The 24,662-nt window shown below is 45.2% G+C and overlaps 1 protein-coding gene across 3 annotated transcripts in view; it reads right to left on the reverse strand.

Annotated features, from left to right (window-relative positions):
- LOC142774814 (uncharacterized) overlaps nt 1–24,662 on the reverse strand; it is a 37,900-nt gene that overhangs the window by 10,243 nt on the left and 2,995 nt on the right. For 2 of the 3 annotated variants that reach the window (XM_075875923.1, XM_075875922.1), the window contains exons 2-5: nt 22,571–22,731; nt 15,476–15,615; nt 7,626–7,797; nt 5,396–5,571 (exon numbers count right to left, since the gene is read on the reverse strand). In XM_075875923.1, coding sequence (XP_075732038.1) covers nt 5,396–5,571; nt 7,626–7,797; nt 15,476–15,615; nt 22,571–22,623 — 541 coding nt within the window. In that variant the 5' untranslated portion in view covers nt 22,624–22,731. Of the gene's footprint in view, nt 1–4,157; nt 5,572–7,625; nt 7,798–15,475; nt 15,616–22,570; nt 22,732–24,662 lie in introns of those variants that run through there. The other variant, XM_075875921.1, reaches the window with a different exon arrangement.

Here is a 24,662-nt window from a genome sequence, read left to right on the forward strand (position 1 = left end):
TATACCAAGCCACTCTTGCTGACTATTTCTCAATAAGCCTAATTGTTTTTCGCGGCACGAGAATAAAGTCAAATTCTTGTTTCTCTTCCAAGAATATATGGTCTAGCACTTCTGGTTTTTTCAGTGTTCACAAAAACGATTAGGTATAAATTGGGCAGCTATGCATTAATGTTGAGAGGACTGGCAAAACACAGGAGCTGGAACCTTTCCTCCCCTTCATCCCGGCTGCCTGGACCTCAATCCGATTTCGCCCCCATTCCTATTGTACAAGACAGTATAATATTCTACGCTTTCCCTTTCTTCCTTTCCCACCGTCTTGCTACACTATACCGGACTCGTTACTTGGCTTGATGTATACCAACTATGTGCAGTGCAAAAAGAACGAATACTAGAAATGGAAAAAGTGCGGAATGCCAAGCACCACAATGCAACTTGGGGACAACCGCCTCGCAAAGCATTGCTCAAATTTTCTATTCTGCAACACAGATCTGGGGCGTAGATTCCATGCGTTATATGACACATTTTACCTCACCCGTCCCTTTCCGACACTCACTCCGTATACCGCCGCAAGGATTCTGTGGCTGATCGAGTGGCCCGACATTCGCGCCATAGTGCAATTCGAGTAACGTCCGTTGCGTGGGCTGGTGCCGCACACGACGGCTCAATACAGTGAGCAATCGAACTGCTCTCACAGTTACTAGGCATGTCAAAAGAATATTCAGCTGATTCATGGACATACGTGTGCAACTGAGTGCTTTTGGAGATAGAAGAGAAATTAGTGGAGACTCATACCTCTGCGGAAGGCATCTGTTCCTGACGTGTTTGCCAATGCAGACCGAATGCGATTCAAACACGACGTGATTTGTCAGTGGCGAGGAAGCTTGCCACCGGGCAACGCGTAACCCCCACGTTTTAAAATCCGATAACCACATATGGTTTGAAAATATGCAATTTCGAGCCAAAAAAACCAGACATCTTGGTGATTCCTCCCTAGAAGTTTGTTGTCTTTCCTGTAGAGACCTCGCCTTTCTTACCAACCTTAATATTCTGGCACAGTGTGACATCAAAGATGCATTGACAGAATGCCGTCATGAACATCTAGCATATAAATTTCCTTCCAATCTTGCAGATTGAAGAAAAGAAGGGTACAACGGGAAGAGCTGCTTTTGTAGGGAGGGATATTGAACACGGATGCCAAGTCAGCCAACTACTGAAGTAGAGCTCATCCGTGCAATTGTTTTCTTTGCAGAACCATTCTCACCGAAAATACTTCATTGTTGTTATTTGGAAGCCTGCGCAAATAAAAAAAACATGTTTATTTTCTTACAGCAAGATATGTCATTAAAGTGCATATATATATATATATATATATATATATATATATATATATATATATATATATATATATATATATATATATATATATATATATATATTGATAAAAATAATCGAACGTATCTTTTTGCAGTCCGTTGAGATCAAGACGAATAATTATGGCCCTATGGCCCTCACTAAGGGTTTATGTTTATAAGATGAAAAGAGCAACAGTTAATTTTCTTGGTGTTTTGAGCAACAAAATTAATTTATTTCAAAGTTAATAAACAAATACATCTGCAAATTTCTATTATTAACATAAAGGACCAGAGGTGTTGTAAGCATGAAAAAAGTAACGTGGAGAGAAGCAGCAATGGCATCCTGAAATCTACTAAATGGCAAAAATGCGACATTTTTAGAGATTTTTTCAGGGTACATATATAGCCCGGAATTCGAGAGCATGACATTCGCTGTTTTCCCATTTCTTTGTCATACCAAGAAAGACATTTGCAATCTTCAGCTTTAGTCATGTTACCATATAGTTGTGAATTTAAGGAAACGCACTCCTTTTAAAATGGCTGTTGTCTGTCGCTTAAAATGGCTGTCATTTTAAAACGCCTATCGACTTTTTTTTGTTGAAATGAAATTTTATACTTGAAAATAGAATGTGATTTAGTGCTTTTTGGTTTTGCATTTTCGTAAAAAATGTGATTTTGTGCGTAGGGAAAGTTTCAGAAATAAACCTTCCTGGCAAAGTTTTCTGCGCATTAAGGATGTATATTTCTTTCAAAAATGGAATACCAAGCACCACAAAAATCCGCTCTATTGCTATTCGGTATGGGTCATAACGTAAAAAATTATCGGAAAAGCCAGAGAAATCAAATGACTCTATTTCTTATTTTTACTTCTACTGATACGTCGATCGACGCATTTTGATTACCTACCAGCCCATGGACATACTCGTCACCCTATTTGGTGTGAAAGTCGAGAAAGGTTGACAGACATGCCAGAAACAGCAGAAAGTTTCCAACGCATTCCATGCAGTTGCACTAAAGAAAAAAAAAAACTGGGTAGCGATGGAAGGCTCAAAGCCACTAAATCCACACTGAGTATAACCTCGCCGCAGATTGGGTTTCCGGCCCTACCTGTGCACCCAGTTTGAGTACACGGGCACAATAATGGGCTCCCCGGCCCAACGACAGCAAGTTTTGACACCCACTGCCCCCCTGAGCTATTCCAGCCGAGTGTTTGTGGCTCATGGCCATGGGTCAGGAGATGATCATTAGATTGTTCGGGGTTGATGTGTATGGGGAATCAAGCGACACCAGTGGACGCAGGCCATAGCCTTGAGCTAAGGGGGGAGTGGGGTGGTCGTACCACCCATTAATCTGAAAGGGGACGCTAATTCTGCCCTACGCACCCACTTCTCCTGTTACTACCACCAGCAGTTTCTTACTCACCCCATAACCTAAAGGAGTCAAAGAAGCTGCCACCAGTTTAGCCTACGTGACGACTACCGCTTTTTGCATTGTTAGTGACAGCAAGACAGCTATCGGCAACTTCACCAAGGGCCTGATCTCACCGCAAGAGAACTGCAGACAAGAAAGCACATCTACACATCTTCGCTGCCAAGTTAGTTCATTCTGGGCTCCGGGTCATTCGGGCCTTGCCGGCTACAAAGACGCTCACGACGCTGCCCGAAAAATCGTACATTGGGCGCGTCACCTATAATCAGGGAAGCTACCGTCCCTACAAGCTCAGGACGCTGAGGGCGAAGAAGTCGAGTCGTGGTGCGAACACACAAAAGACATAATGGTCGCGCAAGGAGAAATTCTTATAGCTTAGGGCAAGATTGAAGTGTTCACCATCTAACAAGTCGTTAAATAAGCACCATTCGTCGGCATGACGACTATTACAAGCAAGAATTATTCCCGACGTCCACTTCTTGTAGTCACATATACCCAAATGTTAATATACATCAATGAAAATCTTGCTGGGTGGCTCGCGCCAACTGTCGGCCTCATTATCTCGGCATGCCCCACAGTGACACATGCCGTCGAAAGCGCTAATCCTACATTTAGGATAACTACACCAGAGTAGTGGGAGACTGCTGCACGGCGGCTGCCCGGATGACCAACTGTGGGCAGTCCGGCTGACTGAAGGCGCCGCCAGGACCTAAGGTCTTGCCTGTGCAACTGGCACATGAGGGAGGAGGCTCTGGTGGGGATAGTCTCCAGGCCCCCACCTCCCTTGACATCAGCAAGAGAAAAAATGAAGTTTTGTCTCTCTCTCGTCATGATTCACTTCATGGAGATGTAAAGTGAGGGTGCAGAGTGACCTGGAGGTGAGGAGGTGATGAGAGACTAAAGTATAGTACTAATACTATTACTACAAACTACTGCTACTACTGGCGGATTCGACAAAAAATAAGAAAATGTGGTAAATTTGATGCCTCCGATTATCCTGATAACATTGTATTTCATGACCTGGCTAACAGCCTAATATCACGAAATCACAGTTTATTTTCGAATATTTTTTTAACAAAACAAAACTCGACAAGCGTCACCGGATGACGACAGGCATTTCACAAAGAGAGCATTTTTGTACGTTCACGATCATGCTGGCAAAGACTCGAAGTAAGTATTACTACAATTATCTCTCTTTGTAGGGCAAACAGATGTCAAGGAGAAATAGCTTATGTTCTGAGCTATTTACGCAAAAAAATCTCTAGATTTCTAGACACTTGTGTGCTATAGAAACTGGGTCAATACCATAAAGGAAAGCACCAGCGCGAACAAGGGGCGAAGAAAAGAAGACGAGGTTGGACGGAGTCCTCATGCATGTTTTATTAACATTTATACGTCCTCAGCCATGTTTTGCCATTGGCTGCATGACCCGTGTGTATGCACGCACACGCACGCACACACACACATGCACACACACACACACACACACACACACACACACACACGACACGATACGTATATATGTATAAACGTCACGAAGAAAAATTGATGGGAATAATATTTTACGACATGCGGAATCGAACGGGCAATTTTTCGCTCCGCAGCGCCGACCATTCCGCCTCCAAAGCGCACGTCCTTCAGTGTACTAGCTGTGAGCTGTTTACATACACCATTGACCGCTGACGATACGGCTCTATCGGGAGAATGTCAGCGTGTCCCTTGCATTACCATCGAACCTGCGAAACGGTGCGAAGTGCACGCTCGATGCCCCACTAGTTGCGATGCGTTGGCGCGTCACCCTACTCCTTGCCATATGGAGTGCTGTCGCCCGTTTGCGCGCTCTCAATTCTGTTGTCATGGCGCAATTCGTTCGTCATGTGCTTTCGTCAGAAAGATTGCGTTTAGGTTACAGAGCACACGAAGGTCACTTCACCCGCTGTAGCAGCACCCTTTGCGAAAGAAGCGCGCTGTTCAAGCACAGTGAGCTACAACACTGACACTTGATTGCGCTCGTCCTGTGGTACTATCCTATGCTTATTTTTTGCGCGTCCTTTGTATTTGTGCAGCGCCTTAAGTGTAGAGTTGTGATCGTTGTTCGCGCTCGTCTTGTGTGAGTTATTTTCGTCCATCCTTTCCATCTCCTTGCCCTTCTTCACCTAACGTCACAAGCTGTTGTCATGGAAATAACATGATTCAGCAGGCGCTTTATTGCAGAGCAGCAAGATGGTGCTGCTTCGCCCTTGCGACAAAAGTGTAAATAGTTTTCCTCGTCCCGAGCAAGCGTTGTTAATTATTCACGTAATTCATGCCTTTGCCTTTTTCTTCTTTTACTCTCATAGACTGCGAACCGACATTTGAAAAAGTAGTATGAGCACTCATTTGAATATTGCCTAAAAGATTTTCTAGCCATGTTACGATATTCCTGTAACCGCCTCTCGCTTACGTAGTAACAGAGAAGTTTGTATATAAAGACAAGCCCTTTTTCGTTTTTTCTTTGTCTGTGTATAAAAGAAGCAGGCTTCTTGTTATAGTCCAAGTGATTATTATTATTATTATTATATTATTATTTTTATTATTCATACGACCAATAATGCCACTGATTCGTTCATACTTACCTGCAGGGTACCCCTGGGACCCATTAGCAACAGAAACCTCGGCGCCGCACTTTCCAGCAAACTCCGATAGCAGGTGTTTTCGAAGCCCCGATATCTCGAACTTGAGTACACGGTAATCCGAGCAGCCGTTGTCCTCGGCAGTCGAACGCAGACAGTGGGTCATTTCTCGCACTAACCTAGAAAAATAGAAAGAAAGAACGTTACCATTGTGCAGAAACGATCGATCACAAACGGTAAAGGAAGAGAATGTCAAATAGTTTCAGATACTAATTTCTCATGTTAAAATATATACAATGCACTTGAACGTGTCCATTTGCTGCCACCAGAGAATCTATATAGCGTTTGCTATTTGGTTGCGAAATTCTGGTAATAAGTGACCGCTTCACGTAGAAGGTGAAAAAACTCAATGCAATAGCAATCAACTGAAGTGTTCTACCAAGCAAGGCTAGCACACAGCTCGCGCCTTTCCAACCTGGCAAATTTCAGCAAAACGCTCACATTCGAACAGTGCTTTGCTTCAACACACACTTTGTGATGAGGGCGCAACAACTAGAAAGGTGTACCCGTCTGCTGATCCCCTTTACAGGAATACTAAGTGAAAACAATCACTTGGTTAGGATTGAAAAACTGCGCATTTTGAGCTTTAATGTCGTACGTTTCACTATGAGATCATTATTAGCGGAGAAAATCAAGGTTGAAGTTTAATTTTTATATTTTCCGCAGAGATATGCACACGTCACTTCGAAAATTTCAAAATCTTTTTTTAGTATTTTTGTGGCGTTTGCTCGAGGAAATTTTTGGAAGTTTCGTACACAATGGCTATGGTGCCCACAGATGACAATGTACTTCGATTTTATCGATGAAAGGTACCTAGCACGCAGAAGACGCTTTCAAAATTTGTGAGGTGACGATGTTTGGTGTGGGAATCTCCAGGTAGTGGCCCAACCTGCATTTTGTTTCCCGCGGTTTCTCGCTTACAGAGCAACGGATCGTGGTGAGAGTGGTGCATTCGGGATAGTGAATTGTGCTTTACTAATTCGCGAAAAATTTTGTTCTTCTTTAGTGTTCCTTTAAAGACACGACAAGCACGACAATGCCCAGCTGGTTGAAGTACGCATTTTTCATGACTTAGCTAGGCAACTGCTTTCCGGCACCCGATCATGCCTCTGCCAGCAAAGGAGACTGCCGTCATTTTTCATCTCTACTTGAGCCAGGACCGTGGACGCCTGCCGCAGACCTGCACTCATACATGGAACATACGATGCTTGGAGGGATGTCACGTATCTAGAGTTGATGCTGAGCATGACGGCGACGCCGACAGTGCAGGAACAAAAAGTCTGCCTGAAGTATCCACTAAATTGCTATCAAAGTAAAGCCAGATTCATTATTTAGCACATGTAAATAAGAAGTAAAGATTATTTGGTGGTCTACTCTGGCGCCAGAATTGTCATGAGATGACTTTCATACTCTGCTCCCGCGATCTCCCCAAGGGGAGAGGACGGTGAGGAAAGAGGAGGGCTGGATTTGCCTCGAGCTCTCATCGCAGCCGTCTAAGTTTCCGAACACCCCTGTTGCAACCGGCCTCTGGGGCACCGTTGACTCCGTAGGAATGATGTAGTGGCTGGAAAGTTGAACTCAACATTGAATCCATGCAAAATCTGAACATGGCGAGCGCTCTCGAATGAGCTGTGTGGCTCATTATAAAGAGTTCGTTCTCCCCAGATCCCTAGATTGGGGAATGGGTGCAGATTGTACTGTCCAATCACATGTCACGAGCAACTTGCGAGGGTGATGCCCACAACTACCCAGGTAGGCATGCACTATTGGGGCGTGGCAACCGTACTACGAAGTGGTACCAACGTGGCTATTCTTCGTCGTGTGAATGCCGCTGGGTGAGAGGTCCCCACCCTCGCCACCAACCCGGGAGGCTTCCCGATGTGCGATGGTAGAAGGCAGCTTTGCAGCTTGTGCCACTTGTCATGTGATCATAAAAACGAAGCTTACTCGCTGCGACGTCGCTACAAGCGACGCCTATCGTTCTTTACAAACACGGAATAGGTCCATATATGTCAAGCCGCTGCGCGGCCTCTTTACTATTGACGCTCCAGAGTAAGCTAGGCGAATTTTTATCAGGCACTGTATATTTTAAGTGCCAGTTGAAAATTTGACAAGATGGGTACTTTTATTCAATGCTGTTTTTGAAAAAAAAAACACCGTCGGAGGAACTCACGGGCACACGGTGGCGAGTCGTGCTGGCTTGTCAATCACAACAATGGAACCGTTCAGCAATGACAGTAGCATACAATCGAAGGCGACGCCGCACAGAACGTCGCTTCTGATGGCCTTGGGCTGGTCGCACGAGGTCTGCCAGTCGAGTCGCACAAAGCAACGCGGCGTCTTAACTGCACGACCAAGGTATGATAAGGTTTTAATTCGAAGTATACTATTTTTAGAGATGAGTGAATAGAAGAGTTTCGCACATGCTAGAGTTCCCGAACTCATCTCCGCTAGCGGGCCGCACGCACTCACGAAAACTGACTGCTGCAAGGGCCAGGCAAGTAAAATAGGTAGGGTCGCCAGAGTAAAAGTGGTGGGAAGATTGGCCGCACAGTATGTCAGTAGCTAACACTGTCATTTGAAGTTTCCTTTACTTATACAATATATGAGTCATTATTAAAGGAGATTTAGTGACAAGATTTCATACCATATGTATACCAATTTTTGTCTCTAAATATGGCTGAAATGTCAACGCTTATCTCCAGTTTTGTTTCATGGTCATGTATCAAAACATGGAAACTGCAGGAAATCATTCCTAAAAAATAAATAAAGGGTCCCTGAAACATTTTTTTTCAGATAGCAATCGAATGGACTTAATAAAATAATTTAATCTTTCTCGAATCGACCTCTACAACAATGTTTGGGGTCCCTTAAGTATGAGCAAAATTAGATATTTGCCATACGCTGCAACTGCTGTCTCTCTTCTCTGGACCCTACGAGCACATTGTAAGTTGAGCAGGGAGGGATAGAAAGGGGAAAAAAAGTTAGGTGACGCGTGTGTGATGAACTTGAGCATTTTTTGTTCTTTTCAGAAGGCGCACACCACTTCCAGTGTGACGAGGAGCGCAGGCCTGCGGTGGCTTCGGTACGTATGCAGCTCACGATGTTCAGGTCTGTCGATGGCTGTGAATTGCGTATCCATGCATGGAAAGTGCTTCAGAAATATTTCTACTCTCTGCCACCCTTACGAAACACACTTAAATTTAGAGATTCGATTCCGATTGAGGGGTACACATAGAGTCATCTGATCAGTACACTGTGTTTACAGTTATTAAGCGAGCAATGATATCTTCTACTGCACTTTATACAAACATATACGCCGCACCTTCGTTGTCGAGACAGCCGGGCCCGTGTATTTTGCCAATGTACTTGACGATCTGGTTCAGCTTCGAGACCAGCTCGGCAAACTCGTCGCAGCCGGTGGAAGCAGCTTGCACACACATGCCAAAGGTCAGCAACGTTTGGCGTGTAAACGTGAGATTCCGTCTGGGGACGTCTCCAATGAGTCTTTTCAGTTCAATATTTTCATCTGGTCTGCTGGATGAAGTTTAATCGACATTCTTACAGCACATTTTCTTGAACATGTCTGTTTTTCTTTCAACATACATATATGTATGTTGGCCTTAACCTCTTCAGTAACATAATCTGTTAATTCTTGGTTAATCTATTTGCTTTCTGATGATCTGAGAAATGTACATAGTTTTTTTTTGCAAATGTTGCAGTCACTGTTTTTTTCTATTATCTGCTGCGCTCACATTTCCTAGGACTTCTTTGTTATCGGACCTTTGGTTAAGAGAAAACCAACTAGCCTGAGTCTTAACTAAGCCTCAATAGTGCTAAAACTACGGTTTTTCACCCTCTACCTAGTCTGGTGGGTTAAGTTGTGGAGCAAGCTTAAACGCTGAGCTTCCTACTGAGCTTGAGTCCACTGCTTTATTCGTGTCCACTTTGCAAGCTGCCGCTATGGCTCCAAGTTATCATAAACACGGCGGATAAGGTTTATTAGAGACTAAGGGGAAACAATTTTTCGCGTTTCAGTACGGGCAAATATAAACATCAAAATTATTCGTCACACTCATCGGTTCGCAGCAGCTTCGAAAGAGTCGCGGTGATCATGTATCCTTTTCAAAGAAAATGTTTTTCCAGAAGCGGCAAATGCTTTTACCGGTCTTTAAAAAGCTTGCGCGTTTCCATCCATAACTGCATCCGTAAGTCACAGCAGAATAAAAGCAAGAAAAACTGATGTAATAATGTAGGGCCTCTGTTCAAGGCTTGCCTGCTCTGCAATTTTACAGCACAAGAAAGCGACACATGAATGCGAAAGTACCGCATAAGGACCTGCACCTCAAAGAGCCTACAAGGAAAATCAATGCAGCTGAAACGTTGGCAAAATTTCACGTTGTGACATTGCCTTGTAACGTTTTTATTCTCTCGTAAGAACATAATTGAGTGATTACTGTTATGACAGAAAACTTCGCCTTGTTGGTTTCCCCATGCAGCGTGCAGCCCAGGGTGACCACTGTCAAAAGGACGGGGGAGCTCAGCCCCCCCCCCCTCAAACCTTTTTCAAAGGGGGGGGGGGGGCTAACGCCGCCCTTGCCCCCTCCGCCGGCTGAAACGCCTATGCGCAGCACAACCTCACTGCGCGGGTTTTTAGCTCTCAACGTACTCGCACTCTCCAGTCTGGGCGAAGCAGTACAAGTGGGCATACTTGTGGCGCGCCTCTTAGTACGTCACGCCTCACGAAAAAAAAAAGGCCCTTAGCAGACGCAGCTTGGTGCAGGGCACTGAAAGACACAGAAGACAGGAAGGCAATATATGTGTGAAATCAAATACTGCGACTTTCTACAATCGCAAATAAAAAGCACAACGCCAAAGCAAACCCAGCCCCGGTGGTCTAGTGGCTAAGGTACTCGGCTGCTGATTTGCAGGGCGTGGGTTCGAATCCCGGCTGCGGCGGCTGCATTTCCGATGGAGGCGGAAATGTTGTAGGCCCGTGTGCTCAGATTTGGGTGCACGTTAAAAAGAACCCCAGGTGGTCTAAATTTCTGGAGCCCTCCACTACGGCGTCTCTCATAATCATATAGTGGTTTTGGGACGTTAAACCCCACATATCAATCAATCAATCAACGCCAAAGCAAGGTGTGGAGATATTGCAACGCTTGCTTCTTTTAGGGGCGAAGCTCCTTAAGGCATGGGCTGTGCGTACCCTGTATGTAGCCACCTCTCGTTTAGTTCTTACAGTGTTCTCTAGATGGCGGCACCGTCACTTGTATGTAGCTACTTTTGGTTTAGTTTTTGCAGTGCTCACTAGATGGCGGTACTGATAACTGATGATGAAAAGATGCAAGATGTTATAAACTAGACGGTGGCACTTGTACCCAGACAACACTCGATGTCCTGAGGTCGTCCTCGGTACAATCTGAGGACGATCCGAGGTCGTCCTCGGTACAATCTATGCTACAATCGTCCTCGCACAATTCTCATTGACCTTAGTACTCACAGAGGACGACACAAGCTGGTTTGCCCCGGAAACGTCCTTTCAAGTGCTTTCTGAGGACAACAATTGGTCCGGAAAAGGTCCCGTTAAGGATCTTTTGGGGATGACAAAAGCATTGCACTGAGCACTTAGATATAATTCCTGAAGACTTTTGCGCACCAAGTAGATGCATTTCATACGTGAAAACTTTCTCCACACGTTTGTTTCTTACAGTCATAAGTTATTGTATATTTCCGCCACGTTTTTTTTGCAGAAAATTTTCAAACTATGTGACGCGCTTAATGAGACACACGTAATCAATTGACTTAGGTATCGAACCTGGTATTGCGAAATGTCCATTTGAAACAGTGTGTTCTTAAATGTCACAGTCCTAAATTTGTCATTATACGTCACTCTAGCGCGTAGTGACAAAATAACAGCTGGAAACCATTGACTATGCGGCACCATTCTAGATAGTCAAGTAGCCAAGCCATTCCAAGTCAACTGACTGTCAAAATGGCAGCGGCGGTCTTGTCAGAGAAAGTCACGAAGTGGGGAAAGTGCAGTCAACTAGTGAAGGTGCGTGTCTTTTGTTGTTAGTGTGCATGATTATAAGTGAGATATGTGTGAGAGTGTAAGTCGTAGGTGATGACGGTAGGTAATTTGCCGTGTTGATGGGTGCACTGGCCTGCTCAACGTTCCGACTGATCATGGATGCATTGTCACCAGCCGACCGCGGCGTTGTGTGGTTCGGAGCAGCCTGGAACAACAGCCAATCGCGATCAATTGGGCTTCGAAGCAGCCTGGTCCCAACGTGAAAGGATCAACTTCTGCATCTGACACATGGCCCGACCTCAAGCAAGTCAAGTCAACGCCCATGTCAAGTGTACTAAAAGCTGTCATGCGGAGCCTCTAGCACTAGTAAGTGCATTGGGCGCGATACACGTGGTGATGAGGACACTGTGTCAAACTTTCGAAGAAGATTACAAATGTAGTTGATTGAGCTGTGTTGACTGCCTTGATACTGCTTTTATTTTTTCAGACTATACGCGGACTCGAATGCCTGACAAAGCTGTCTATTGTGAATAATTACTGTTAAATAAATAAATTTCAGTCAATAAGCTTTGTTTGTTTTACTCTAAAAGTCTAGCACTGTCGCCTCTCTGTTGATTGATACAGTATATATACTCGAGACCTCGCCGGTGTTTTTCTTTTGATGTATGAAAATGTCATGAAAAGAAGTAAATCCTAAGTAGTATCACTGCCCACAACCGAACCGGCCACGCTATCGTTGTTCTGAAAAGATACTGAAAAAGTCCTGAATTGTTGTTTTGAGGATGCGCTGAGGTTGTTATGTGTACGGACAAGGGGACGGGATTAGTGCTCTTCTAGTACCATAAGAGGACATTCTGAGGGCATCGGATTGTCCTCACAGGGATATACTGAGGATGTCCTGGGGACATCCTCAGTATGCCCCCGTGAGGACAGTATGCCCCCGTGAGGTTTGTGTTGTCTGGGTAGTTGATGATGAAAGATGCGAGATGTTATAAAATAGGAATGATGTCACATAAGGCGCGTGTCATTGGTGGAAGGCAATCGTTCGATTTAGTGCGGCGACGTATGCTAGGGATGCGTTGTAATAAAATCTAGTGTGCAAAATGTACGGAGGTTTCATGGCTTATCAGGTTTACCTCCGGAGTTCCGCCCCCTCATCATCATTCACTTCGTGGATATGGTGGCACTTTTTTGCATTTCTATTAACCGGTGCATCACACGTATGGACATTGCCTTTCGCTTAGGGCACCCGCATTCCTGAGAACCTTCAGGTTATTTTAGAATTTTTCGATAGACTTGAGCCCGCGAACACCAACAGTTGAGCTTATTCTGAAACTGTCATACACCACGGTGGTGCAGTGGCTAAGACATTCGGCTGCTGACCTGCAGGTCGTGGATCGAATCCCGGTTGTGGCGGCCGCATTTTTGCCCGTGTGCTTAGATTTAGGTGCACGTTAAGAACCCCACGTGGCCGAAATTTCTGGAGCTGTCCATAATCACATCGCATAATCTCTCATAATCATATTGTGGTTTGGGGACGTCAAACCCTGACAGTTGATATTTTTCTGGAATTTTCGCGGCCACTAGCCATAAGACTCCAATATTTGATGCACACGAAGGAATATCGACGTGCGTAACCGCAGATCACATTATTTACGGTCGTCGTTCTGTTCGTCGCTGCTACTGCACAGCGTGCATTGGTTGTAGTTTGACTTTTCGTTTGCCTGGTACATGTGCGCCCAAATAAAAAGTTTCGTCTTCAACCTGTAGACTGCTGGCTTCTAAAACGTCGTGACTATGTGGCAATATATTGTACAAATTATGACTTTTATATGCGAAAATCTTGCCACTTATGAGACCCTGATAAATGCTTACATCGTTAGTTTTAATAAACATTGCACAATGATTTGCTGATGGCCTCATTGGCAAGAAGGTTTAACCAGAGTACTTCACAAGGTGAGAGAGCCGTGGGTGAGGAGACTGCGGACAGTGCCCGGTTATTAATACGCGTTAAGTGAACGAAACCACTGAGGCAAAGTCGACACAGAAAAAACACCGTGTTTTTCCAAGAATTGCGAAAATAATAAAAAGAACCCCACCGTGGTGTTCAAAGAGATAAGGTACTCGGCTGCTGACCCGCAGGTCGCGGGATCAAATTCCGGCTGCAGCAGCTGCATTTTCGATGCAGGCAAAAATGCTGTAGTCCCGTGTGCTCAGATTTGGGCACACGTCAAATAACCTCAGATGGTCAAAATTTTCAGAATCCTCCACTACAGCGTCTCTCATAATCATATGGTGGTTTTGGAACGTTAAACCTCACATATCAAATCAAATTTATTGTTAGAGGAATTTTGCGAGTCTTCGAAATTGTTTCGTTAAGGATGCGTGCAGGACGAGTTTAGTTCATACGAGGGCTCATGCAGCCACCAGCGATAACACAGGGATGTTCATTCACGCCTGTATATGTGTGCACTTGATCGCATGGCAGATAACTCGACGGCCGAATACTGTTGTCACCCCTAATATTGCGAGGCCTGTATCGCTTTTTGTTTTGATCTTTCATTTCGCGAGCTCAAGTTTACCCGCATATTTTTGTATTGAGCACACTGACTGCTGCCTTCGTCAACGTCACAACCAGGTGACACTGTGAATGCTTTGAACCTGTAATTATGAATTTTTATCATCTAACAAAGCGGACGCGTCGGAGAGGAATAATAGTGTGGGGCTTGTAGTATCACATGAGTTGCTTACTTGTTGGGTAAACGAAACACTAGACTGTCCAATGATTGGTAACAAGTTTCAGTGTGTTGAGTATTGATGAGTTCTTTTGTTGTCTCCCAGCATGCATGGACACTCATAGCGATGCTGCTGAGTCACCTGCAGACAGTTGATCTGCGATTGTTGTTGACCTGAACACGCGATAGCAGATGTGGAATCTGAATATCCAATACATTACATGTTGAACCTTCCATAAGATCGATGCCACTCGATTGATTGATTGATTGATTTATATGTGAGTTTTAACGTCCCAAAACCACCATATGGGTATGAGAAACGCCATAGTGGAGGGCTCCGGAGATTTCGACCACCTGGGGTTTGTTATCGTGCGCTCAAAGCTTTTTCGTCTTCATCGAAAATGCCCCCACAACAGCCGGGATTCAATCCAGACACCTGGGCGTCAGCGCCGAGTACCTTACTCACTAAACCACCACGGCGCGGTGATTGATACCACTTGTACAGAGCAGCAGCTTTGTTCGGCATGTAGACGACATGACATTATAGCGTCTTCAGATTTCATTGCATCATGTATGCTTGCATGTCTTTACAATTTAAGTAGTAGAAACTAACTTAGTTGTGCAGAGAACGTTTCGCCCTGATAGTTTAGTTGGTGGGGCCCTTCAAGCGGCGTGCGCATTCCGAATGATTTCGAAACATACTTGAGAAACTACGCTTTAATAATGCAGTAGAAGTGCACTTGTACAGGTTGGTCCAGGCTCAGCGCCATGCAGCGCGAAACGTGAAAACCGAGCGCATGCGCAAACGCGGTGCATGCTTCGTGTCATCTGTTACTGATACACCGCTAGCTTTTGTAAAGGCCCGACCACACGTACCCATCAGAACGCATCAACGCTCGCCTTGTTGACGCGGTGCCGCACTTTATTCCTGTGGAAAGAAAAAACGCAACTGCGCGCCCTCTCTCTTCATAAAGAGAGGGTGCGGGGTAGCGTCAAAAATACGCGCGATGACCCGCCGAAACAGGTACGTTCGTTGAGGCCTTGACTCGCGTGCGGCAGCGCTGTTGAAGCTCTGGCACCAATCGGCCGTCAAGAGTGGATAAGTTGGGCGGCTATAGAATGCAGCAGCCCCGCTACACACAAGCAACTCGAAAGAGTGGCCCCCATGATTTACACCGCTGCCGCATTACACAGTTTGTGATCTCGGCGACGTTTGGTTGTGTGCGACTGTGTTTCACTTTGTTATGTTCTTACCGGTTACGTTGTGAAGCTTGCACAGTTCAGCGTAGCCGTCCATGAGCACCGCCGTGAAGTGTGCCAGATACAATTGGAGGTCGCTGGGAGAGTAGCACTGCGCGAGCACTTGGATGCACGACCGGAATTCCACGTAAAACCTGTAACGGCAGGGTGAGCGGTGGGCGCAAACAAACTTTAAAAATAAGTGGCAGGAGAAGGTCACCAGAGAATGTCATAGTTGATAGACGCTTGGCACCGTTCATAGAACTTTCTACAATACTTCCTCTGTATTCCCCACTACATTTCTTAAATTTTCTACTATATGGCACTGTGGAAAATAATAACTATATTATAAAATAATAACTATGACTATAAAGATAGGTAGTGCATGGATATGTCTAGTCATCATGCTTGCAGCTTCCGAGGCACATTTGGTGACCTCAGGGGTCCGGGCTGTCGCATATTGTCACATGCTGCCACCGTGGTTTGGCGTAACTCAGGCAAAACCACGAACAGAGTAGTCGTGTGTAGTGTATTGAGCGTGTGCTGGCTCCAAGGAGAAGTCTTCTTTCTCTTGTTCCTCGAGAGCCTTGATGACGATAAGTGAGGAGCACTTTGTGGGCCTGCGCTATCGAATGCTGTTGTCGTTTGGCGTAAAGAAGAAAAATGACGCATACAAATGAAAGAATAAAAGAAGAAGCAAAGCAAGAAACAGAAAGCGAAAGAAAGAAAGAGTAAATAGCAATAAAGATCGATAGAACATGAACAAAAGGAAATAGATAACGGGACAGGAAGGTGTGCTATAAGGAACGAAAGAAAAACAAACAGACATAAAGCAGGAAACAGAGGAAGAAAGAAAAAGAAAACTGAAGAGAAGCAAAAAAGGGTGCCCAACTAAGCACTTCTTTCAGGCTTGGCACCAACAACACAAACCTGCCTTGATTCTTTTATGTCTCTTTTCCACTTTTAATTAGCCTCGCCTCGGTGGTCTAGTGGCTAAGGTACATGGCTGCTGACCCGCAGGTCGCGGGATCAAATCCCGGCTACGGCGGCTGCATTTCTGATGGAGGCGAAAATGTTGTAGGCCTGTGTGCTCAGATTTGGGTGCACGTTAAAGAACTCCAGGTGGTCGAAATCACCGGAGCCCTCCACTACGGCGTCTCTCATAATCATATAGTGGTTTTGGGACGTTAAACTTCACATATCAATCAATCAAATCTCGCTTTTAATTAAAGTAAAAATAGTTGGTCTTGAAGCTAGTTTGCTGGTTTGAATTGACCAACTTTTAAGGCGACGTGGAATGCTGAACTTTTACGGAACCTCATCTTGGGGCAACGAGGCTGCAGGCCACATGGAGCTAAGCGGAGTCGTCAAGACAAACCTTCCGCAAATCCGTGAACCACCCATCGTTCGCATTGTACCTGAATTGTCATGCGTTTGTGCACCCACAGATAAGAGCGCCACATTACCCTTCAGAGGGCTGTTATGAAACTGTGTGTGTGGTACGAGCTATAGATCACGGAGAAGGTTCGTAGGCATCTTGGTGCTTGCCATCACCCCAATTCAAAGAGAATGCCCCCTTACATGGATCCATTCGTCCATCGATTCGCAACAGCGCTACATGCAACTGTGCTCCGTAGATAATAGAATGAATTAACGTGTTCTGCTGCAATGGCATATAACTGTGGAGGGTCACAGCCAAGGTTTTATTCCAGCGCTGCTCCGAACCATATGTGACCATTCGTGTGCGTTTGTGTTTCTGTGTGTATGTAGATACACATACAAGCTGAAAATCTCAAGCTTGGAAAGAAAGTTTATAGTACACTCTAAGTCAGGTGCCGGATAACGAATGGCACATAGGCGACGCGCTCTTGCGTACTGACTAAAATCCTGTATATAGGGAGCCCATCAATAAAAAATACCCGTGACAGCCGCACGGCACGAAAGTCATGCATACAGCCGGTAAGAGCAGGGGCAAGAAAGAAAAAAAGAAAAAAAAGGGGGAGAGCCGCCGTCTCCGTCGCGCCAGCCTGGCGCCAGGAACCGGCATCAACTTACACAGAACCGTTCAGCCACAAGCGTGAGCGCGGAAAAAAAAGAGAAAGAAACGCCCCCCCCTTGCTGTCACCACACCAGCTGGGCACCCGGCGCCGCCGTGACGTTTGCCGTCGCCTGCATGCCGTGGCATTTGTGCGTCGCCGTTTCATCCCGCTGTCTCGTCATGGTCGTTTTTCTACAAGATGTTCTGAGACGGAAACATTTTCCTGTGCTATATGGCACACTCTATTCAAGATATCATACATCTCTCTACATTTGGGCATACACTGAGATGTGCAATCCCGTAGTTACTCTTTTGACTTCAATAAAAGAGTACAAACAACTTTCCGTTCATCAGTTGTCGAGGTATGACGCTGTGTCATGCACTAAATAAAACAGTACTAGTGCATGCGTGAGAGCTTTCTGAAACACTGGCCTATGTATGTTGATGCTCATGTTCTGCCAAACAAGTTGAACGGATGGTTTTAGGAAAGCATGGCATAAAAGAAACAAACTGAAGGCCGCGAGACAGAAAAAGATCAAAAATGAAAATCTACTGGTCGATCTTTGATTAGCAGTTACATATTTTGATGACGAACATCAAGTACAGGAGTCAGAAGTCAGGTGCAGAAGTCAGCAGGAGAGCCCCGCCGCGGTGGTCTAGAGGCTAAGGTACTCGGCCGCTGACCCTCCGGTTGCGGGCTCGAATCCCGGCTGCGGCGGCTGCATTTCTAATGAAGACGGAAGTGCTGTAATCCCGTGTGCTCAGATATGGGTGCATGTTAAAGACACCCAGGTAGTCAAAATTTCCGGAGCCCTCCACTACGGCGTCTCTTAGAATCATATGGTGTTTTTTGGACGTTAAACCCTGCATATCAATCATTCAGTCGAAGTTTTGAGTCGTGCTTCCGCCAACTCCCTGAAGATACACCTGAACACGCAAAACATCTCTGCTAAGTTCAAAGGTGCAAGTTCAAATCCCTGCTACTAGTCCACACTTCAATGTGGATAAATGGGACACTAAAAAGAAACAATGGCTCGGTTTAGAATAATGAACTGCACTTTTAAAACTCTAATGCCATAAGTTTCACTTATGATAAGTTTATTATTAGCAGAGAAATAAAGGTGGAACTTTCATTCCTTAATTTCATTAGAAAATGATTATGCGTGACGTAGCAAATTAAAAAAATTGCAACTCACATCTTCCCACGGGGGGAGGGGGGAACTTGAGTTAACGATTCGCCGAGGGGTGGGTGTATCGCGTGAATGATGCGTTATTGGGTATGGTTTGAGAAGGTTTACTTGTCATTTCGTCTTTATTATTATTTATTGAATAAAGGAAAAGCGTCGCCTCCAACGACAAGAAAGAGCCAAGTAAAGACACCCCTGACTGAATTCCGAAACCGCGATCCAGTGCATACATATAGGCGAGAGAGAGAAAGGGGGTGACAGTTTTGCAGGTGCCTTCTTGGGCTGGCACGAGACGCGAGCATGCGTATCGGGGGTGTGGACGGCGCTGCCTCCGAAACACGACATCATGCGGCTAAGAAATGATCCGCATTTAATAAATATTTTTCGTATTTTTGCGACATTGGCTCAATAAAATTTTCTGAAACTTCGTATGCTAGATATATAGAACAGACAGATGACAATAGTTAATTTCTTTTATAAAAAATTGGCAGATCCCTCGTACAGTGGCAATCGATGATATGCGAAGCACGAATGAGAAAAGTTGTCATGCCACTTTGTAATCAGCACAACGTTACGAGGTGGAGGTAAATGCAACCGTACATGACTTTTGTGTCATGATTATCGTTTTTGTATGCGTCGTTTACCTTCTTCATTCATTCAAGTCACGTGACACCTAATTTAGTATATGTGGAGCTAGTAAAATGGCCACGAGCATGCTATGAGCGTGGTATGTTGTTATGTTCTTACATGACACGCGTGTCAGGATTATCGTGTTCGCATCAGTCATATATTTCATCATCCATTGATGCCACGTAACACAAAATTCGGTATATGTGGAGCTACCAGAACGACCACGAGTGCATCATGAAGGGCCCAATATACTCCAATGAAGCATTGACGCGCAAGTACGGTGGGCACAGTGACGCTACGTTAGCAAAATGCGAGCACTCTATAGTCTGACGCCCCACGTGACGAGCGTCCGTCGACGCGCCCGACGGCAACCGGCGCAAAATGCGACATGCTGCATCTCGCCTCGAGGCGTTACCCAGACAACACTGCCTCTCCCTCTTTTCATGACGGAGGGACGCCGGGCACATTGAAAGGCGCATGCATCAAAGCAACGCAGCGCCGCGCATGCCTGAGCATATATGGCAAGACCGGTGCCTTGCGTGGCAATGCCGGCTTGACGCGACAAAATTAACGCCGGCGAGCACGCGCACCACGTCACGTGTAAATGTATTGGCGCCTTGAATGTGGCATGTATTCATTTTCTCACATGACACGCACCTCATAATTATCATGTTTGCACCAGTCACTACCTTCATCATCCATTGGCGTCATGTAATACCAAATTTGGCATATGCGAAGCTAGCAAAGTAGCCCCGAGCGCATCATCAGTGTGGCATGTAGTCACGTTGTTACATGACACGCATGTCGTGATTATCACGTTTGGTTGTGTCATTTACCCATGTCGTCCAAGCGCGTTGTCTAATATCTAGTTTGGTGCATGTGAAGCTAGCGAAACGACCGCGAGCAAATCATAAGTGTAGCTTGTAGTCATGTTGTTCTAATGTTTATCATGTTTGAACCAGTATCATACCTTCGTCTTCCATTCGCATCCCATAATACCAAATTTGGTGTGTGTGACGCTAGCGAAACAGCCGCAAGTGCATCATGAGCGCGGCATGTAGTCATGTTGTTGCATGGCACACATGTCATGATTTTATTGTTAGGGTCTGTCGCTTGGGTTTGCCAAGAAATCATGCCATACCATACCAGTTTTGCAATATGCCATGTGAACGACACTACCACAAGAACTGCAGGACCATGAAAAGTAAATAATGACATTCATGACATACATGTCATAATTTTCATGTTATGACTCGTCAAATATGTTCTTCTTACAGTCATGTTATGCCATGTCAAGTTTGGTATCGATACCATTATCGAAACGGCCAGGAGAACTAAAAGCCGTAGGCGGCTAGATAGATAGATAGATAGATAGATAGATAGATAGATAGATAGATAGATAGATAGATACGCTCAAAGTCGCCGAAGTTCGCTAAGAAATGGTTCGCATTTAATAAAGGCTATGCAGTACCCAGTAGACGCCTTCAAAATGTACTACTTCACGGTGACTTCTCCCCCCGCATTTTCGTTTCGCGTGTTTTATTGCGATAACAGTTATATGGACACTCTCAGGTGAATTTGGTCGCCGGTGTTGGCGTCGACGCCGGCATCATGCACCGTATATGTATACGTATCTATATAAATATATATGAAAATGCGAGAAATAAAAAAAGTGCAGAAGAAAAAGCACTCTGGCGCGCGGAATCGAACGAGAAACCTTTGCATTAACCACTAAGTCACCTAAGAGAACGTTTTTCATAGATCAAATGGCAAACTATTTATATCCACCACTCACCGCTGCTGTGTTTTTGGCATTACCAGAAAGATGGCACAATGAGCGCACGTCGCCACATCGTGCAGCGGCAACCGCTCTAATTTCCTACGCTTACTTTGCTCAGCTTAAAGAAGGGGAACGACGCTCCCTCGCGCGCCCTCATTTCGTGGTGGCGAGAAGAGGAAGATCGTACGCCTTGGCTGGCCACGGGCCTTACGTGGAACGATTCTGCTGTAGTTACCGAGTACACAAAGGTCACTGTAATTATTGCAGTCTCTACTTGCGAAAAGCATGCGCTTTTCAGAGACTCACCTAAGTAACAAATGAGACGCTTGTTCGCATGCATCCGTACCCATGAGTACGTTTCGTGTGTAATTTGTGCGCGAGAAATGTGGGCCACATTTCGATCTGCTTTCCATTCTGCGCGTGACCTTTCAAAGTGTTGCTATCGCGTTTATTGCTTCGCCTTTGCGGCAAAGCTGTGAATTTATTAGCCTACCAGCACCACGTCGGGGTGAAATTGTTGTTCCCGGAATTGTGAAATTGCACTTTACTAATAAGTGCTTACATTATAGATGCACATTAATGAATCCCCCTTGTCCGAAAAAACGAGGAGCGCCCTTGCCTCGGTCCAGCCCACAATCATACCACGGTGTTTCCCCGTGAAGCTTCGAACGCAACACCAGGTGACACAGCGGTAGCTCCACATTTTTCTACGTCACGCAGTACCCATCAGACTGGCGGAAAGATAGTGGGTGACATAAGGTTAGAGATAGCTCTTTTTAAGTCTGACGCATTAAGTTGAGATAGTGTGCCTATATTTTCTGTGACTAACTTAACAGATGACAATCCCAATGACAACGATAGACTTAGATTAGTGCGATGACTAATTCATAGCCCTTTTAATGTTGCTAACACAACTGTTACTCTGAGAGAAATACAGCTGGCTAGAATATGTATATAAAGGGTCACTAATGACCAACAATACATTCATTTAGAGTGACAAAAAACTGCGCACTGATCACACTAATATCATATGTTCCAGTATCGTGAGTTAGTTATTAGCGGAGTAAATCAATGAAGCTTCATTATTAAACTTCGCACCGAAATCTCCAGGTGTCAGGTCAGAAATTTCAAATTATAATTTCGGTATTTTCCTGACATTGGCGCAATGAAATTTTGTAAAAACTTGCATGTGGAACCTACGTCACCCCCAGAAGACAATGCACTTCAGTTTTATTGATTCGAATCTACGCTGGAGCCAGTAGACAATTTCGAATTTTTTTGCGTCGCGTAGATTAGTGCGGGAATCTCAAGAAGGCGTCGCCGCCCTCATTTTATCTTCTCACATTTTCTAGCTCACCAATCGTCGAGTCGCGGTAAGAGTGACGTTTTCGGGATTGTGAAATTGTACTCTACTGATACGGGAAAAATTTTTCTGCTCCTCAGTGTCTCCTTAAGATAGGAATGATGAAAAATACCGGTTTTCCTCTTGCAGTTTTCCTTGGGACAGTGCACGCCTCTGATAGACCATGCTTCTTGGTTGACATAGTCGAGAACCGCCTTGATTCCGAGTTCGTAGTCGTCACAATGAGACGTCTTCCTGACCGTAGCGAGGCAACCTTGGTGTTCCTTCACGATGCTGCAAAGAAGGAAAAAATTTGCAGGCAGCATATCACCCTCTGCAATGCTCGAAGGCGAAAGCTCACCACACACTCAGTAAGCGGTTCAGTTATAAAATCATGAGCCAGATATTTTGCAAAAATAACGGGTCGTAATGAAACAGATGTAATTCCCCCGAAAAACAAAAGAAACGATGTCATCAGGTAGGTAGGTAGGTAGGTAGGTAGGTAGGTAGGTAGGTAGGTAGGGAGGTAGGTAGGTAGGTAGGTAGATAGGTAGATAGGTAGGTAGGTAGATCAAGCTCAACTTTAATCTGTCGTGCTAGCTAACTAAATTTTGTGGCTGTTCAAATGGGAAGGGAGACCAAAACTCACATGCAGACCTTTTCTTTCGGCAGATTGTAACACACGATTTCGCTAACTGTAATTTGCACGCGAAGAAGGCGGCTATGTTGTCATGCAGGTCGCAAACCTGTTCATCGGGCGAGGACCCGTTGTCAAAACCGTACATAAAGCGCAGGAGCTTCGCTGCAAACAAAGTATGATGCATAAGAGAAGATCACCAGGGTTCCTCCTGGAATTTATGTGCACTACGAAGTTCCGCTTCCGTGTCCTTGGAGATTTGCGCGGTGGCAGCTGCTGGAAAACCTGCTGGTGTGAAGGCTCGGAGGGCTATATGCATTAAGGCTGAGGCGTGGTTAAGCGAGAAGAAGGCGCTTTATTCGAACTTACTCAAAACGTGCCGTCTGCCCTAGAGATGTGAGGGAAATTATCGAGCCCCGACCCACGATTGGCCATGCAGTTGAGTTGCCATAATAGCACCGCAGGTGACGCTTCTGATCAGCTAGGCCTAAAGTTCCTATACTTCGTAAAGGTACCGCCATCTGCTCTCGCCCTCTCCACCTCCTCTCCGGCGCGTTGCTTTTTTTATTTTGCTTGCGACATTGGCGCCCCCTGTAACCGCCCCCGCTACGACCTTGCAGTTTGCTTTCGAGCCAAGAGAGAGGGAGGTTCAGAAAAGGAAAAGACGCAACTTCTGCAGCACAAATTGGGAGCACAACTCAGCACCTGTAGGGGTGGGATGATGGCATTAAAGATGTGGAGAAGAGAGAAGAAGAGAAATGGCGTCCATGACCAAGGACATGGCGTGCGGCTTCTATAGCCGGTTGTCTAGTCCTGTGTCCCCAAAGATGCGAAGAACCGCTTTGAAGACCTGGGTGCGGTGCCTTGCATGGAAGAGGAGGTTCCTTTGTATAGCGGGTGAGAAGAGGAAGTGGTGCAGATAAAAAGAACGCTGTACTTTTCAACTACCGCCATATGCTCTCCTCTCCGGCCTGTTGCTTTTTTTCTTTCGCTTGCGACAGTGGCACCCCCTGTAACGCGCCACGACCTTGCAGTTTACTTTCGAGCCAGTGAGAGAAGGAAACAGCACAGATCAAAAGAATGCTGTACTTTTCCCATGGTATAGGGGCTTTAGCTAGGCCACAATATACTATGCGAGGGCGGGTGCTCACATTGGCGCATCACACCTTTCGTATGGCCGTACACAATTCGCCGGGTGACAAAATCTTTTTCTGCACGTGGGAATGTGTGACTAACAAGGTTAGGTGATCTTACTTTGAAAGGAAATTACTTCATTCGATACACCAAGTTGTCAAAAAAAAGCGGTGTAGTTCATCAGAAGTCTTGAAGCCATTGCTTGTAAGAATTTTCGTAAAAGAGAAATAATTGTACACGTAAATACTTAACAATCCTACCTACAAAAGTTGTGCAGTAATTTTGGCAAGTTTCACTGGTGAAGAAAAGTTCAATCCGCTATGTGAGTGAACCCAGGACTATATGCCTCTCCCGGATACTGACCAGAAAACTAGCAGATAAAGAAGAGATGTCAAAAATGAAAACATGCCCATACATAGCTATACAAAATGCGGCCAAAAATTAGTTTTCAAGG

This window comes from Rhipicephalus microplus, chromosome 10 (genome assembly GCF_043290135.1).
Source record: "Rhipicephalus microplus isolate Deutch F79 chromosome 10, USDA_Rmic, whole genome shotgun sequence".
In the NCBI taxonomy this organism is placed as follows: domain Eukaryota; kingdom Metazoa; phylum Arthropoda; class Arachnida; order Ixodida; family Ixodidae; genus Rhipicephalus; species Rhipicephalus microplus.